Raw genomic sequence first — 17,553 nt, 5'->3', positions numbered from 1 at the left:
TTTTAAAAGAATAGAAACTTGTTCCCATTACTGTTTTATTTTACAGGCAATAAAGCAGCTACTAAATGGACATGCTGATTAAAAGCATTCATTGGTTTCTTTTTTTTGTTTGACATTATTAGCATAAACTGGATTCTACAACAGCCTACAATGCCTACAAGAATTCACACAAAATACACTAACTCACTGTAACTGTTCACACATTGCATGCTCTAATAGAGATCACTCAGGACAATGCAAAATACATTTATCATCTAGACTTCAGAAGGTTAGGCATTTACAGAATGACAGTACTTCATAAATGTAGCTGCTTCCCTGAACACTGATGACAATAGTCATTCAGAATGTCAGTCAAGTTGAAACAGGCTCTTTTTTTGGATTGTAGGCCCACACTCCCGGCTCATAAAGATGCGGGGGATACTTCTAGCAGAGCACCACTTTGCTAATCGAGGGCAAAAACCATACAGGTTGTTCAGGTGAAATATGCAGTTGCGTGAGAATAGGTTGCTTGGGCTTGTCTGTACAAAGATGCAAAATGTAGGCATGTAGTGAGTAATGAAATGTATGCTGCAAAGGTGCAAGTCCCAACAACAGTTAGGTAAAACTCCCAAGACTGGAGTTAAGGTTACTGACCTACATACGACTTTAACGAGCAGATGATGGGTGACTACAGTAGCCCTGTAGACACAATTAACCCTTAAATGGGAAATCTGCATTTGCTACATCCACTCTTGTACTTATAAATTAATATGTACCCATTGATTCTTGAATAATATAACGTATTAGCGCCTCATGGGCTTAGTTCAACTGTTGTACCCCATCATTTTTATATCATGGATGGCCAGTCCTTGCATCCATTGCTCTGTCTATTCATTTGAGAGTTGTTACAGCCCCATCCCTCAGCTTTTTACCAAAACGGGTTGGTAACACACTTTGTTTCAAATGCTGATTGCCCTTTTAAGTTGAGGTTACCAAAGACATTGAATCAATAACGTTAAAAAAGCACACAAAAAAGGGAGTTTGTATTTACATCAATGCTCCTCCGCCATCACATTCTTTCATCAAAAAAAGGAAGCCGTTACACGTACATGGAATGCTAGCAGTGTTAGAGGGTGCAAAAAATGGGGAATGTCTCAGTGTACTGCCAAATCCTGAGCCATGTTGTGCTTGGAGAGAAGCGCGAGAGGGACCAGATATTTAGTGAACAAAGATGCCAGAGGAAAGAGAGATGGCCTGGTCCCACTGGCTCCACACAGTGCAGGCCTCTGTCTAGGGGATGGGGAAATCCTGGTGATATTTTGGGTGTGATATCACACCCACACCACCAAATTGACCCTATGGACTTGTATGTTTGTGTTAAAAAAAAAAAAAGGCTCCCCTGTCATCCAGCCCAGATGTGATGTCGCCTCCTCATTCAGGCATGGTGATTACAAAGGGCTGATGGGTCTGCAGGGTGGGAGGGGTAGAGATACAGGGTCTTTCTATATCACCTCCCTGTTGTTCCGAATTGCACAGCAGAGGACCATACTGAAGATCATACCAATGACCTGAGGAGAGAGCAAAAAAAACATCTATATTAGTAGGCTATACGCTAGTAATACAGTTTTTTGCAGTATAATGTGTAACATTTTGTAAATAATCATATGTAGCATAATGTAATTTGTGCCCGAGTGTCAGTAAGATCCTTACCATTACTCCTGCTACACCAATCCCCACATATCCGATAATGTAGAGCTTTTCATTGAAAAAGTCCATTATTGCATTCAGACAGTCCTGGAAACATATAGATATAGGATAATGTCACTTACAATACCTTTATTCACTATTTCTTACAAAATAATAAGAGCACATTAAGGGTATATTAACCCTATGCTTTAAGCACAGTTAACTGCACTACTGTACTATAACTAGCTTCTAAAACTAAAAATTGTATTTTGTAATGTGACAAACACAACTGTAGGTCTTAGTAATGGCGCTCAGTAGGGGACAAGCAGTAGGCCTATGGTAAAACAATTTTTGTTTTCAACATAGAGGATTCATCTTTGTATCTGCCATTATAGCGTGACAGCATGGGAAGGGTTCCTTTTCTGTCCCCAGGAAATGCGGTGTCTTTTCTGTCCCACGGAAATATCTCTTCTTATTTAGTGTAAAATGTGGATTCCAAAAGGCTTTAAATATAAGGTCAGGTGTCCTTTACTTTAAATACACAAAAATATGGATCTTGAAAGGGAATTTAATCATTTGAAATACTTTAATTCAATGGATGTAGGCATTTTTACCATGTCCTCGGTTGTTATTCATCAACTTTCACAAGAAATACAGATATAAGCCATAAATAAAAATTCAAGCCTTCATTATTTTATAGTTCTAGTTAAATTCTCTCTTGTCAATAATGTTTTTTTTTTCCGGATTATTGTATTTATTATTATTTTATTTAAGCTGTTCTTTGTGTTCCTGATATCACTTTCTATCCTGTTAATTTGTTGAAATTCTCAGTTTAAGAAAACAACCTCTTCCTACAATGTCACCACATTCAGAAAGTGTCATAATTTCTTTGGTGGTAAAACAATGGTGAAAAGCTAAATAAATACACTGCTCAAAAAAATAAACGGAACACTTAAACACAATGTAACTCCAAGTCAATCACACTTCTGTGAAATCAAACTGTCCACTTAGGAAGCAACACTGATTGACAATACATTTCACATGCTGTTGTGCAAATGGAATAGACAACAGGTGGAAATTATAGGCAATTAGCAAGACACCCCCAATAAAGGAGTGGTTCTGCAGGTGGGGACCACAGACCACTTCTCAGTTCCTATGCTTCCTGGCTGATGTTTTGGTCACTTTTGAATGCTGGCGGTGCTTTCACTCTAGTGGTAGCATGAGACGGAGTCTACAACCCACACAAGTGGCTCAGGTAGTGCAGCTCATCCAGGATGGCACATCAATGCGAGCTGTGGCAAAAAGGTTTGCTGTGTCTGTCAGCGTAGTGTCCAGAGCATGGAGGCGCTACCAGGAGACAGGCCAGTACATCAGGAGACGTGGAGGAGGCCGTAGGAGGGCAACAACCCAGCAGCAGGATCGCTACCTCCGCCTTTGTGCAAGGAGGAGCAGGAGAAGCACTGCCAGAGCCCTGCAAAACGACCTCCAGCAGGCCACAAATGTGCATGTGTCTGCTCAAACGGTCAGAAACCGACTCCATGAGGGTGGTATGAGGGCCCGACGTCCACCGGTAGGGGTTGTGCTTACAGCCCAACACCGTGCAGGACGTTTGGCATTTGCCAGAGAACACCAAGATTGGCAAATTTGCCACTGGCGCCCTGTGCTCTTCACAGATGAAAGCAGGTTCACACTGAGCACGTGACAGACGTGACAGAGTCTGGAGACGCCGTGGAGAACGTTCTGCTGCCTGCAACATCCTCTAGCATGACCGGTTTGGCGGTGGGTCAGTCATGGTGTAGGGTGGCATTTCTTTGGGGGGCTGCACAGCCCTCCATGTTCTCGCCAGAGGTAGCCTGACTGCCATTAGGTACCGAGATGAGATCCTCAGACCCCTTGTGAGACCATATGCTGGTGCGGTTGGCCCTGGGTTCCTCCTAATGCAAGACAATGCTAGACCTCATGTGGCTGGAGTGTGTCAGCAGTTCCTGCAAGAGGAAGGCATTGATGCTATGGACTGGCCCGCCCGTTCCCCAGACCTGAATCCAATTGAGCACATCTGGGACATCATGTCTCGCTCCATCCACCAACGCCATGTTGCACCACAGACTGTCCAGGAGTTGGCGGATGCTTTAGTCCAGGTCTGGGAGGAGATCCCTCAGGAGACCATCCGCCACCTCATCAGGAGCATGCCCAGGTGTTGTAGGGAGGTCATACAGGCACGTGGAGGCCACACACACTACTGAGCCTCATTTTGACTTGTTTTAAGGACATTACATCAAAGTTGGATCAGCCTGTAGTGTGGTTTTCCACTTTAATTTTGAGTGTGACTCCAAATCCAGACCTCCATGGGTTGATAAATTGGATTTCCATTGATTATTTTTGTGTGATTTTGTTGTCAGCACATTCAACTATGTAAAGAAAAAAGTATTTAATACGATTATTTCTTTCATTCAGATCTAGGATGTGTTGTTTAAGTGTTCCCTTTATTTTTTTGAGCAGTATATAAACACTCTTTTATAAATTTTTCCATGTTTCATGTTGTTAGTCTGTATGTCCCACTCATACATTTCCACCCTATTAGGCTACATTTTTGAGAACATTTACCAAATTTCTAAATGTTAAAACACTATGTTTTAGAGAAATTAAAATCCTGTTCAAGTGATCAGCAGGTAGCCTAGTGGTTAGAGTGTTGGGCCAGTAACCAAAAGGTTGCTGGATTGAATCCCCTAGCTAACAACCTAAAAATCTGTCATTCTGCCCCTGAACAAGGCAGTTAACCCACTGTTCCCCAAGCACCAAAGACGTGGATGTCGATTAAGGCAGCCACCAGCACCTCTCTGATTCAGAGGTTGGGTTAAATGCGGAAGACACATTTCAGTCGAAGGCAGTCAGTTGTACAATTGACTAGGTATCCCCCTTTCCATTATGCTAGCTCAATCTTGCTCACTGACAGAGCTTTGGCTAATTTAGGCTCCAAATGTATGCACCTAACAGGTTGGAAAATGCACCAAAATAAAAATGAAGTGCTTGAGCTTGACCAATATGTTTTTCTGAAAGTCAAACATGTCCCTTTTCTGATAGAATAATTTTAAAAAGTCCCCTAAAGTTATGAGGTCCAAAAGCCACTGCATAGTATGAATGACCCGGCAGCGCCATTGAGGCAAACCTCCATTTTGATGTAGTCAGTTTTCTTCACGATTGGCTGATCCCTCCTGATGACCCGGTTGGACACGACTCCAACAGGGTCATCGGGAGGGATTAGCCAATGAAGTCCCACCCAGTTGACTAAATTAAAATTGTGGAAGCCCTCAATGTCGCTGCCCATGCTAATATGGCCTTATGGCCACTAGAGGCCTCAATCTGAGTTGTACCTTTGTGTCTTCATCAGCATCAGGACACAAAGGCGAAGGCATGGGGACACCACAGCAATTCAGCTACGGCAACAACAACAAAAAACATAGGATATCAAAAATAAACATTGTATATCCAAACATAGAAATGGACAACATTGACAGTGTGACATGATCATGTACATATGAGAGCAAAAAATAAAATGAAGTTTAACTCACAATGTTCTGGTAAATTTCAGCTACAGCAGTCCCGTTGGAATTTTCAGAACTCTCTGAAATAGATTCACTATAGAATTGTTGAACGTCTTCGATGATCTAAAACATAGATTAAGGGTGAATCAGTAATTCAAATAAGTAAGAGATCGAGATTGCGGTACAAACAATTGGTTGTCTTTAATTCCCATTTAATTAAATATCGGAACATTGATTAAAGTGGATATACCTTGTCTTTGCTCATGAATCCAAACACACCTGCAGCAACCTCTGCACCAAAGATTACAAGAAGGCAGGCAAAGAACTGCAAAACAGAGAAGGCAGTGTTATATTCATTCACAGAGTATCCTGTACATTTGGCCAGGAGATTTCCCTGGTCAGGACATATGGTCAGCTTAAACTCAAGGCCTACCGTATGCCAATACAGTCGCTAGTGAAAGTCTACACACCCCTAGCATAATCTTCACATTTCGTTGCCTTAAAATTAAATATAAAAACATATATATTTTTTTAACTGATCTCTACAACCGCCTTGTGGTGGCAGCATCATGTTATCGGCAGGAACTGGGGAGTGTCAGGGTCAATAGAAATATCAAAGGAGCAAAGCCCAGGTAAAAGTTACAGGAAAACCCACCCAAGTCTTCTGAAAACTTAACTCTGGATAAAGTTTTGTTTTTCAGCAGAACAATTACACAAATGTGAATGCCAAAGACACACCAGACTGGCTTTCCAATAGGTGTTGATTGTTCTTGAGTGGTCTGGTCTCAGTTCTGACTCAAATTTGCTTAAAAATCAGGGACAAGGTTTGAATATTGCTGTCCTTCAACGATTCCCTACCAAATGTACTGATCTTGAGCAATTTTGACAAAAACAATGGATATACAGTATGTTGCTCTAAGAGTTGTGAAACGCTGGTAGAATTTTATTCAAAATAATTCACAGCTGTGATGGCTGCCAAAGGTGCTTCCACCAAGTATTACCTCTGGGGTGTGAAGACATATCAAGACATTTCCATTTCTTAAATGTTCTATAGTTGTCATTCACTTAAAAAAAAAAAAGTGAGTTGGTTGTGTAGATCGGTAGGATAAAAAAAAAATGGTAATACCTTTTTAGATTAAATTTGGACTTTCACTCGGCTTGACTTCACTCAAGATGTTTTGGCGCACCGTTAAAATTCCATTCCACTTAACAGTGAACTTCAAAATGCATACTATGTAATTACAAATCATGATGATGGCACAACAGGTGAAACAGGTTATGATCTAACATGTACAGTACATGAATGACCTTAGGCTAAAGACACAACCTGAGGCTAGGCACCTAAGGTAAAACTCCCACCATTTACCCACCGACGCAAGGAGACACTGTGACTCCTTCACAGCTCCACAGCAACCGAAGAATCCCACCAGCATCATGACCCCGCCTGCACCAATCAGGATGTACACGGCTGAGGAGAGTAGAAAGAGAGAGAGAGAGAGAGGAGAGAGCGAGAGAGAGCAGTGAATCAACAGAGGGTGGCAGCATTAGGCAAGAGTGTTGCACATGGATTCTACCATGCAGCAACACAATCTAACTACAAAGTAAAGTGTTGGAGTATCCCGTATGTAATACTATCTTCATGCTGACTTTCTGAACTGTAAGTTCAAATGAGTCACAGAGGGAAAAGTGGTGAAAAGTCTCATCATTAAAACAAAGTACTTTCCCACTTCAAAGTGCTCATTGCATATTATTCAAATTTATTCTTGGTTGATTTTAATATATTTTGCATACCCTGGACAGCAACGTGTTGCTAAGGTAATCCAATGCTCCACTTTGCTGAATATGCAGCAGTATATGTCTCTGTAATCTGTCTCATCAACACAGCGCTCATATATTCAGAGGCCTGTGGATGTCCTCATTATCTGCTCCACCCCTGCCTGAACAACAGTAACCCTCTCAACACAAGGAGCAGGAGGAGAGACCATCATCGCAGGGCAGGCCTAACAAAGACTCTGCTGGGGTAGCATCTGCTCGGAGACTAGTGTCACAGTCACCACAGCACTGCGGCTGGGATGGTGTCATCTCATCTCCCCGGTGATGCTCCCCCATGCCCCCTCAGCCCAGCCTTCACTACCAGCCCTTCCCTGAGACAGTGAAACAGTGCGACACTTAGACAATGATACGGTAGAGTAATGGTACACCTGGGAAGTCCCCATGCTCAGTGTTTGGCTTAATCGACGACACAGGCAGGAACTGCTACGGCTGCCTAATTAAACCACATGGGGGCCTGTGGTGCGCCGAGGTTGTTTTCGTTGTTTAAGAACAATAGACAGGAGGTGAAGCGAAGCGGTCCGCTGTGGCTGCAATCTGGCTGGGGGAGGAAACTGGAAAGAAGAGGGCTGGCTAAGCTCATAGCTGATCTCCTGCTTAGCGATGGAAAACATCATGAGACAAGACAGGTGCCTTGCTTTACACAAGCAAAGCCGGCGATGTTGATAAGAGAGCCCTCCAATCCAAACACATGTACAGCTCCTTTTCAGTGTCTGCGATATCTAAGCATTTGCATTTCTGTGCTGCCCCAACATTGGTGGAGGTTATCAATGGGCAATGCAAATCTTTGAGCATTTAGTGTGCAAATCGACTCGTACTGTAATAACACTGCTCCCCATAGGCTTGCCTCAGCTTACACAGAGGCACAGAGGCACAGAGGTGACGGAATGGAAAGTGAATCATCCGTAGGGAATGCTGCCTCCTTGTCCCTCTCTGATATCCCTGTCTAATTAGTCTTGTCTTCAGTACAACTGCAAAAAGGTAACCTTTCCCTCACATATTGTTCTTATGCTGCCCAATATAATATTTATCTTGTATCCAAGGCTCCCTTGGACTATGACAAAACATGATCAAACTTAGTGCTATGTTTTTGCCCAGACATTTGTAACGTCTCCACATTAAATGTGAACTCAAATGGATCCGAATACGAGGTTATGCATGTATTGTTGGCTACAACAAATACAGAAAGCCTTATTGGATCCGATTTTGAGTTTGGTTTATGATTCCTGTTGCTGCTGTTCTATTGCTACCATTTCATTACTAATCAAAGCTGTCATCTGATGCTTTATGTGCTTTGCTTTTTACTGTGAGCTGGTCGTACACTTACTATCTGCATACTGCTTGCTTTTCTGCAGAAAAGTCTAGTAGTCAAGTTATATGTAACATGATTCCCAAGCCTTGTTTTATATAGCACATCTGTTCAGGACAGGTGATTGTTATACATTGCCTAGACATTACCAAACTCAGAAGTCCCTATGTTGGGGGTAGCTCTCTTTGTACCACATGGTTTGGATGCCCAGGCAAGAGCTGGTACGGCATTTGCATCGAAAGCCAAAATGAACTTATAGTATTATCATAGCCAGCTACATTGCATACATCATCCCAGCAGTGATGACACACCAACCCAAAAGGCTTGGGCATGTACCCAGCTCTTCTTTCACTGCATTTAACTAGGATTTAATAGAAAAGCTGGCATCAGATGTCAGTATCACAATGTGCAATGAATTATGCAATTGTTGATGATATCATGACTCTCTGGCTGATGGGAGTGGCGGTCGCTAGGAGACAGTCGCCTCAGAGGCCACCCAATGAGATACAGCACCCTGAGGGCAGCAGCCAACTGGGTGAAGGCATGGTGAAGAGTTGGTAAAGTGAGTCACCATTTTAGGTTACGCTCTAAATGGGAGTAACAAGAATAGGCTGCATTCTACTCATGTCCATGTAGGAGACCAATTGAGAGAGAGGATATTATACGGAACACCAATACTTAATACTGAACGTTGAGAGGTCACTTGAAACACAAGACAGAGTCTTTGAATACATACAGTATACAATGGCTAATATAGATTGTGACATGACATGGGGCAATGTGTGAATAATATGTTATTTCAAGTGTAGTTTGCATTTAACCGGATGCTCAGGAAAATGCCCCTCCATGCACTTTCTCTTCAACAAGCTCTTGTGGGGAATATGTGTCTGTTTTTGCAGAAATCAACCTATTATTATGTCCTACAAGGGTATGACCGCAGGCGATTTAGTGTGACTTTAATTTTAGAATAATCCATAAAACAAATGCAATGTTCCTGTCATAGCGTATATGTTCCTATGGGATAGAAACAAGAACAGGTTACATTGATGGGAAATGCTCCAACAAACACAAAGATACCCACCCATTAAATACTGTACTTCAAACGTATTCCTACCTAAGTAAACGTTGTAGGTAGCTGGGTCATGTTCAGTACAAGAATACGTGCAAAACATTTATGAAACTAGAGGAAATATAGCACTTTGCTATGGCTACGTTGTGCCATACTGACCATGGTAACTAAGTACAGTACAATAACTCCAATAGAACCAGTGGGGAAGGTGTTCAGCCGGTCTAGCGTCCTGGTCTGACTGTGGACTCACCTATGAAGAAGGTCTCGGGGGCTCCCTCTCCATTCAGGAGCTGGTCTGTCTTTGGGTCAAACATCAGCCATAACCCCACTGCCAACACCAACGAGCCACACAGCTGGGGAGCAGAAAAGATAAAGCATGAACATTCATGAAATAAATAAATCCTCAACATTCAGGGAATATTCACTGAATAACATCGCAACACAGTAATCAATTAACACATTTTGCACACTATTGTTTAGTTTACACAAATGTGTATTTTGTCATCATAAACCAGGGACCTTTTTTAAAGCATCATGTTGCATACTATAGATGTGAGATACTGTACAGACCGACTAGTGTCTATGAACGTTGTCTAATCTTGACCTGACCTTGAGAACAGATCAGGACACCGCACAGCATTGGTCCCCATGAGAGCTTAAATAGAATAACCCATTGATTGAAACCCAGTAACACAATGTGGTGTCACCCATGACTCCATGTGACTTTGTCACATGTACCATCTGGCCTTTTGTAGAGGCCTGGGCAGATACTGTTCAGTAAAATGTTTTACTCTGAAAACAACAATGCCTGGCAAAAAGGCTGTTTCAATGAACATTCAGTATCAAATAATTGACTTCACAACTAACTAGCCCTTGTGTCCGAGGTGTCCTAGTGTCGATGTCGGCGCCACTGCTGAAATCTAATTAGCATAATAAAAACATCCCCATCCGTCAGTTTAAGCTAGAGATATAAGTTTTTTTTGCATGGGCTGCGTCTCAATCCACCGCTTCCGCCAATGGCGGCCTTCCGCATCTGCAGTGGAAGGTGGCCAAGCTACAGTGGTGTTTGTCAGACGATGAGAGATCTCGAAACTCTGTCTGTAGCAATCCGAACGAACTAGTATGACCACTATATGGAAAGATGAGACTCTCACGAGGGTGTTCTCTGTTACGCGCTACAACCCCCACAAGCGGCACAGGACCGCCGATCTGCCAACTTCTGTCTGTAGCATCCAAACAGTTTGGGCTACACACTGATATGACCCCTCTATGTTTTGGTCTAGGACACCCACAAGCCTCAGAAGAATCGTCTGAAGATTGCTCGGTACCAGCTAAAATAATTTATGGAAGTAGCAATTATTGAAAATAGTTTAGTGCCAAAAAAAGGAGTTAAAAATGGGTCAAAATATATGAATAATTTCCTGATCTCTCAGAAATAGGACAGACACTTTAAAACAAACTTCCTTTTGATTTATTTTTTGACTATCTGTTTTTCCATGTACAGTTGAAGTCGGAAGTTTACATACACTTAAGTTGGTGTCATTAAAACTCGTTTTTCAACCACTCCACAAATTTCTTGTTAACTATAGTTTTGGCAAGTCGGTTAGGACATCTACTTTGTGCATGACGCAAGTAATTTTTCCAACAATTGTTTACAGATGATTATTTCACTGTTTCACAATTCCAGTGGGTTAGACGTTTACATTCACTAAGTTGACTGTGCCTTTAAACAGCTTGGAAAAGTTAAGAAATTGATGTCATGGCTTTAGAAGCTTCTGATAGGCTAAGTGACATAATTTGAGTCAATTGGAGGTGTACCTGTGGATGTATTTCAAGGTCTTCCTTGAAACTCAGTGCCTCTTTGCTTGACATCATGGGAAAATCAAATGAAATCAGCCAAGAACTCAGTTTTCTTTTTAGACCTCCACAAAGTCTAGTTCATCCTTGGGAGCAATTTCCAAACGCCTGAAGGTACCACGTTCATCTGTACAAACAATAGTACGCAAGTATAAACACCATGGGACCACGCAGCCGTCATACCGCTCAGGAAGGAGACGCGTTCTGTCTCCTAGAGATGAACGTACTTTGGTGCAAAACGTGCAAATCAATCCCAGAACAACAGCAAAGGACCTTGTGAAGATGCTGGAGGCAACAGGTACAAAAGTATCTATATCCACAGTAAAACGAGTCCTATATTGACATAACCTGAAAGGCCGCTCAGCAAGGAAGAAGCCACTGCTCCAAAACCGTCATAAAAAAGCCAGACTACGGTTTGCAACTGCACATGGGGACAAAGATCGTACTTTTTGTAGAAATGTCCTCTGGTCTGATGAAACAAAAATAGAAATGTTTGGCCAGAATGACCATCGTTATGTTTGGAGGGAAAAGGGGGAGGCTTGCAAGCTGAAGAACACCATCCCAAATGTGAAGTACGGGGGTGGCAGCATCATGTTGTGGGGGTGCTTTGCTACAGGAGGAACTGGTGCACTTCACAAAATAGATGGCATCATGAGGGAGGAAAATTGTGTGGATATATTTTAGGCAACATCTCAAAACATCAGTCAGGAAGTTAAAGCTTGGTCGCAAATGGGTCTTCCAAATGGACAATGACCCCAAGCATACTTCCAAAGTTGTGGCAAAATGGCTTAGGGACAACAAAGTAAAGGTATTGGAGTGGCCACCACAAAGCCCTGACCTCAATCATATATAACATTTGTGGGCAGGACTGAAGAAGTGTGTGCGAGCAAGGAGGCCTACAAACCTTACTCAGTTACACCAGCTCTGTCAGGAGGAGTGGGCCAAAATTCGCCCAACTTATTGTGGGAAGCTTGTGGAAGGCTACCCGAAACGTTTGAACCAACTTAAACAATTTAAAGGCAATGCTACCAAATACTAATTGAGTGTATGTAAACTTCTGACCCACTGGGAAGGTGATGAAAGAAATAAAAGCTGAAATAAATCCTTCTCTCTACTATTATTCTGACATTTCACATTCTTAAAATAAAGTGGTGATCCTAACTGACCTAATACAGGGAATTTTTACTAGGATTACATGTCAGGAATTGTGAAAAACTGAGTTTAAATGTATTTGGCTAAGGTGTACGTAAACTTCCGACTTCAACTGTATGAATCTGGTATTCAATGTGTTTCTATGGGCTAATAGAAGTAAGGCCAAATTCAATGTTTCATCAATAAAAAATGTATACACTTTTTTTTTGAATTAAAGGGGTCTTAAAATTCCAAATAAAATGAGTAAATGATCCTTGATATAACCATCTTCAGACAATTCCATATGTATTTCAACCCCCTAATGATAATGGCAAGGATAGGCAGAGAGTAAGCTGATCCTAGATCTGTGCCTACAGCTAAAACTCAGAGCAGGACAGCCCATGGTGTCTCAGCCACAGGCTGTGCCAGCCTCACAGGCCTACAGCCTACAGATGGGTGTCGTAACACACACTGGCATTGGCTGCCCGTTGGCACTGTACGCCAAACTGACGGTGTATGCTTTCTCCTGTCCACTATGACCCGCCCTCTTTGGCTCGTCTCACAACGCCACTGCTTTTTGTCTCTTAACTGGGCACAAAGGGCTCCTGTCTGACAAAGTGACATCACTCTTCCCAGTAAAAAGAAAGTTACATCACAGTGCCAACTTGTATGAGGAAGGGGGATAGGAAATATGGTTGGCCATCGTAGCTACAGTATGTTGGAAATGTACCAACAAACTGCAGTTCTGCAAGAACTTCAGTAGTCTTATACTATATGTATACACTGTAAAATATTTCCTGTAAAATTTACAGTAACTTCCTGGCAGCGATTGGCCAAAATGTGTACTGTAATATAACTTACAGTACCAAGTCAGTTACAGTAATCTCATTTACAGTTTAATTACAACATATTACTGTTATTACCAAGTGACATATTACCCAGTAGTCTTTACAAGTTTTAATTTGTACATTTTGGTCATTTAGCGGGCGCTCTTGTCCCTTAGCAACTTACATTTGGTGCATTCAACCAAGGTTGATTAAAAAAAAATAACACATAGGCCTATCATAGTCATAGCAAGTTAAACGTTTCTGTAACAGTTACTGAAAATGTTGTTGTAGTTGAGGATTCACTGGTCTTCAAAATAATTATAATTACAAGATATCTTATGATCTCTGGATAGTGTCAATACATTACTGAGATATTGACGAGAACTTGATGCCAGCTTGCTGTAAGTTACTATAATGCCAAAGTAATGAAACACACTACAATACTGTAAAAGTGACTAATAAACTGTAAGAACGTAATTTATTCACAGTATTTTACAAGGGATTGGAGCAAGCAGGTTGGCTGCTAGGCATTTGTAAAGTTCAGCATATTAATGAATACTATGTGTTTTTAATCACTTATAATTTTAGAGGCCTAAACAAAGGCTTCCAAACTGGCTGTGATTACAGGGCAAAACAGATCAAATGGACGTGGTTAAATATTCAACCATTAAAAGTTTAAGACCTGCTGCTACTCTGATCTGTCCCCTATATACATGTAACTGTTAGGGAACCACTACAACATATCACTTAAAAAGCATTCTTACGAACTGGTGCAACAAATATAGCCTCTTACAAGACACACCTCAAAATATGTTAATGATTCAGAAACATCAATACTATGCACTCGCTAGTAGTGATGTTACGTGTAATACTGGAGCTCTGAACACACCTACAGCGTTTCGCAAAATGGTACACAGCATCATCTGGATATGTGTGCAACAAAAGTTCAATATTCACCTTCTGCAACCATTTCTGTCAAACTGTCTACACATATAATTTGATGCATGTTCGATAAACCCAACGTATGCACCCCACAGAATGCACTGCAACTGCCTCTGCAACGCAATGCTGCAAGGCACACATAGCATTCCATTTGAAATGAATGTACTTCTGGTGTACCAAAATGCAAAAACACTGTTGGTGTGATCGAGGCGTAACTTCAAAGCAGTGTTCAGATGTGTGTATCACTTTATCAGAAGTACGTCATCAGCTTCGCAAGATCCCACTGATTTTACTGTGGTTCCAGTGCTTTCTTCGATTAAGCGGCTTTCAAACACCAACCTTACTGGATAACGTACTTAAAGATATATAGTTAGGATTTTGTACATGTCATTTCACCTGAATGGTAGATTACAAGGTTGAGTAGGGAACATTCAGGGACATCAGGGTATGAGGTTGAATCCTGTTTAAAGCACATTAGTTTGAAAATAATTGTATGTGGAAGCAAACATTCTGCACTGTTGTTCAAATATTCTTTTTATTTAGTATAGTATAAGCTTCTGAGTTAAGCATCCTAAATAATGCCATATATTCAGTTTATGAAAAATAGTCAACTTGAAGGCAAAAAAGGGAAGTATGACGTAAGATGCAATCCAACTGATTGTAGGCTATTAAAGCCAACAACTTACCGCTGTGCCACAGAGTTTTTATACAATTTCAACAGTAAAATGTTTTGTAAAATGTGCATTCTACAGTGTCTTAGTGTTGAAATCACAGAAAAGTATTATAGTGTGCTGTAAAACACATTTGCAGTATTTTGCTGTGCATTCTACAGTGTTTTACTGTTGAAATTAGAGAAACGTCGTACAGTGTAAATCACAACAGTCTAGAGCAAACTATGCATACTGCTGTAATAGATGTCGTAATTGTGCAATTACATAAACCATTTCATTAGTATTTAAATAACATTTTATGTGGAGGTTCATTCACACTTTGAGTTGACACTAAACATGAAGTTCAGTCAGTCCTGTGAAGAACTGTGACCTCAGAATCTCAGGTACAGATGTAATAAACAAATCAAATCCAAATGTATTAGTCACATGTACCGAATACAACAGGTGAAATGCTTACTGACAAGCCCTTAACCATCAATGCAGTTCAAGAAATTGGGTTAAGTAAATATTTACCAAATAAACTTAAAGTAAAAAATACAATAAAAAGTAACACAATAAAATAACAATAACGAGGCTATATAACGGTGGTAGAAGTTAGTCGATGTGTGGCACCACCTAGTACATAGGTCCTGGATGGCAGGAAACTTGGCTCCATTGATGTACTGGGCCGTACGCACTACCTTCTGTAGCGCCTTACGGTCGGATGCCGAGCAGTTGCAACAGGATTTGAACATTTAGTCCATTAGTACAGTTGCTTGGTCAGTGGTAAGACTATAAACTGGACAAAAGTAGGCTACATGAGAAGTGGAATACTGTTATAACCAAGTGTTAGTGCGGGTTTTCAGTGAATGTATGTAAATCATGAAGCTCATGCGCAAATTCTCAACAACAAAAGAGTGATCAAACTAAGATCCTTCAACTACATCTGGAAGGAGGTGAGTCGTGGTTAAAGGAGTTACCATGAGAACATGTCTTTGAAGAAATACTGCTGTAAACATTTAATATAACGTGTGCGTGCGAGAGAGCGCGCACACGCGCGCTTTCTATCTCAACCATCAAATAAGAGAATATGATTATATTTGGTAACAACATGCTTCCATGAAAATGAGTTACGTTGATAAAAATCCGACAACAACAGAGGACATGTACTTTCCCTCCGGACCGGCAGAAGAATATAAATGAATCAGCTACAGCAGCGTGAGAGATGGATTTGCTGCAAAAAGCATATGCAATTTATGAGGAATCACTATAAATCACAATAAATTCTGCACAGATGCAACCATGTTAATGATCGAATAAATGTATCGGTAGTAGGATCAACACTTACCCAGAATATGAAGTTGAAAACAAAAAGAAGATATTTCACGCATTTCATCCCACCTTGCACTTTACTCATGATTCCAGAGATTCTGTAAATCCGTCTCTAATACGACCAATAAAAGAATGAAAATACAGCGATACTTTGTTCTACATGCGTCTTTGACATCAACAATAGTCTACAACCGCGCTGCAATCTCAAAATGACAACATTGGAGAAGCTTTACGCGCGTTGTTGGACCGCCCATTTCCGTCATTGGTTTATGAGTGGTACAAATTAATCAGATGGCAAAAATGCTGTGCCCTCATTAAATAAGCCAATATCAATATTTTGGGATTTTAAACTTCCACTTAATTTGATTGTATTTGTTTCTTGTAACAAGCCTATTTTATTCTAGGCTGAAACACTTTATCGAAGGATTACATTTATAAGTGTATGTTTTCTACGCGTGCAATATTAACTATAAAAGGTTTATTATAAGCTATACTATTTAAATACAGTAATGTTTCACTAAAGACATTATAGCATGTAGAAAAACATGCTTACGCTAAATAGAAATGTGTGGGTTGATTTCATGCTCAATCAGATGGCATTCTATAGGCTATATTCTATCTACAGATTATATTTTAAGATCTTATTTCCAAAAACTGAAACTTGGTAAATAACTTTCTACCCAACCCTTTGAAGTGCATTATGCCAAAAGAAAGCCTAAAACATTTACACATAAGATAAATTGCCAAAAGGGTTCTCTATGGAGGGATAGGGTTATACCAAGAACCGTTTTGATCTGAAGAACCCTTTTTGGAAGACATAGATTCTGTATCGCGACTCAGGATATGACCCAGATGCAGACACCGGAGGGGGATGGTTCGGTTCTCAGAATAGTTATTATCACAAAGGGTCAGGCAAAAGGGCAGGTCGAGGGCAAGCAGAGGTTCGTAATCCAAGACAGAGTCAACGAGGGATAGAACGGCAGGCAGGCTCGGACATGGAGAACATGCTCTTGAGTCAACCGGAAAAAGACAAGGATGTCATCAAGATAGACAAACACAAACCGGTTCAACATGTCACAGAGCCTGGAACACTGAGGGAGCGTTGGTCAGACCAAACTGCATAACCAGGTACTCGTAGTATCCGCTAGCAGTGTTGAAGGCTGTCTTCCACTCGTCTCCTTTCCGTATCCAAACCAGGTAGTAGGCGTTCCGAAGGTCCAACTTTGAAAAGATGGTCGCACCCTAGATAGGCTCGAAAGCCAAGGAGAGAAGTGGTAGGCGGGTGACAATTTTATACAATGATATCATTGTGGCCCCGGAAGTTGATACACGGGCGCAGGGTTTTGTACTTCTTTTCCACAAAGAAAGCTCCCTTCGGCAGGGGAGATTGAAGGACGCA

The 17,553-nt window shown here is 41.2% G+C and overlaps 1 protein-coding gene across 1 annotated transcript; it reads right to left on the bottom strand.

Moving 5' to 3' along the window:
* Positions 1–21: 21 nt before the first annotated feature.
* tspan2a (tetraspanin 2a) lies at positions 22–16,402 on the bottom strand. Its single transcript, XM_014166099.2, has 8 exons — positions 16,171–16,402; positions 9,666–9,768; positions 6,578–6,675; positions 5,458–5,532; positions 5,235–5,330; positions 5,037–5,099; positions 1,690–1,773; positions 22–1,547 (listed from the first exon to the last, which is right to left on the bottom strand). Exons 1-8 carry the CDS (start codon positions 16,237–16,239, stop codon positions 1,482–1,484), a joined length of 654 nt encoding a protein of 217 aa, XP_014021574.1. The 5' UTR covers positions 16,240–16,402; the 3' UTR covers positions 22–1,481.
* Positions 16,403–17,553: the final 1,151 nt, after the last annotated feature.

This window comes from Salmo salar, chromosome ssa22, assembly GCF_905237065.1.
Source record: "Salmo salar chromosome ssa22, Ssal_v3.1, whole genome shotgun sequence".
Classification (NCBI taxonomy): Eukaryota; Metazoa; Chordata; class Actinopteri; order Salmoniformes; family Salmonidae; genus Salmo; species Salmo salar.
This window is presented reverse-complemented; position numbering and strand designations above follow the sequence as displayed.

Coding starts and splice junctions, on each gene's coding strand:
- tspan2a (XM_014166099.2), bottom strand. CDS start 16,239: ATGAGTAAAGTGCAAGGTGGGATGAAATGCGTGAAATATCTTCTTTTT. Junction 9,769..16,170: donor TTTTCAACTTCATATTCTGG/GTAAGTGTTGAT, acceptor TCTGCTCCCCAG/CTGTGTGGCTCGTTGGTGTT. Junction 5,533..6,577: donor CACAGTGTCTCCTTGCGTCG/GTGGGTAAATGG, acceptor TCTGTTTTGCAG/TTCTTTGCCTGCCTTCTTGT.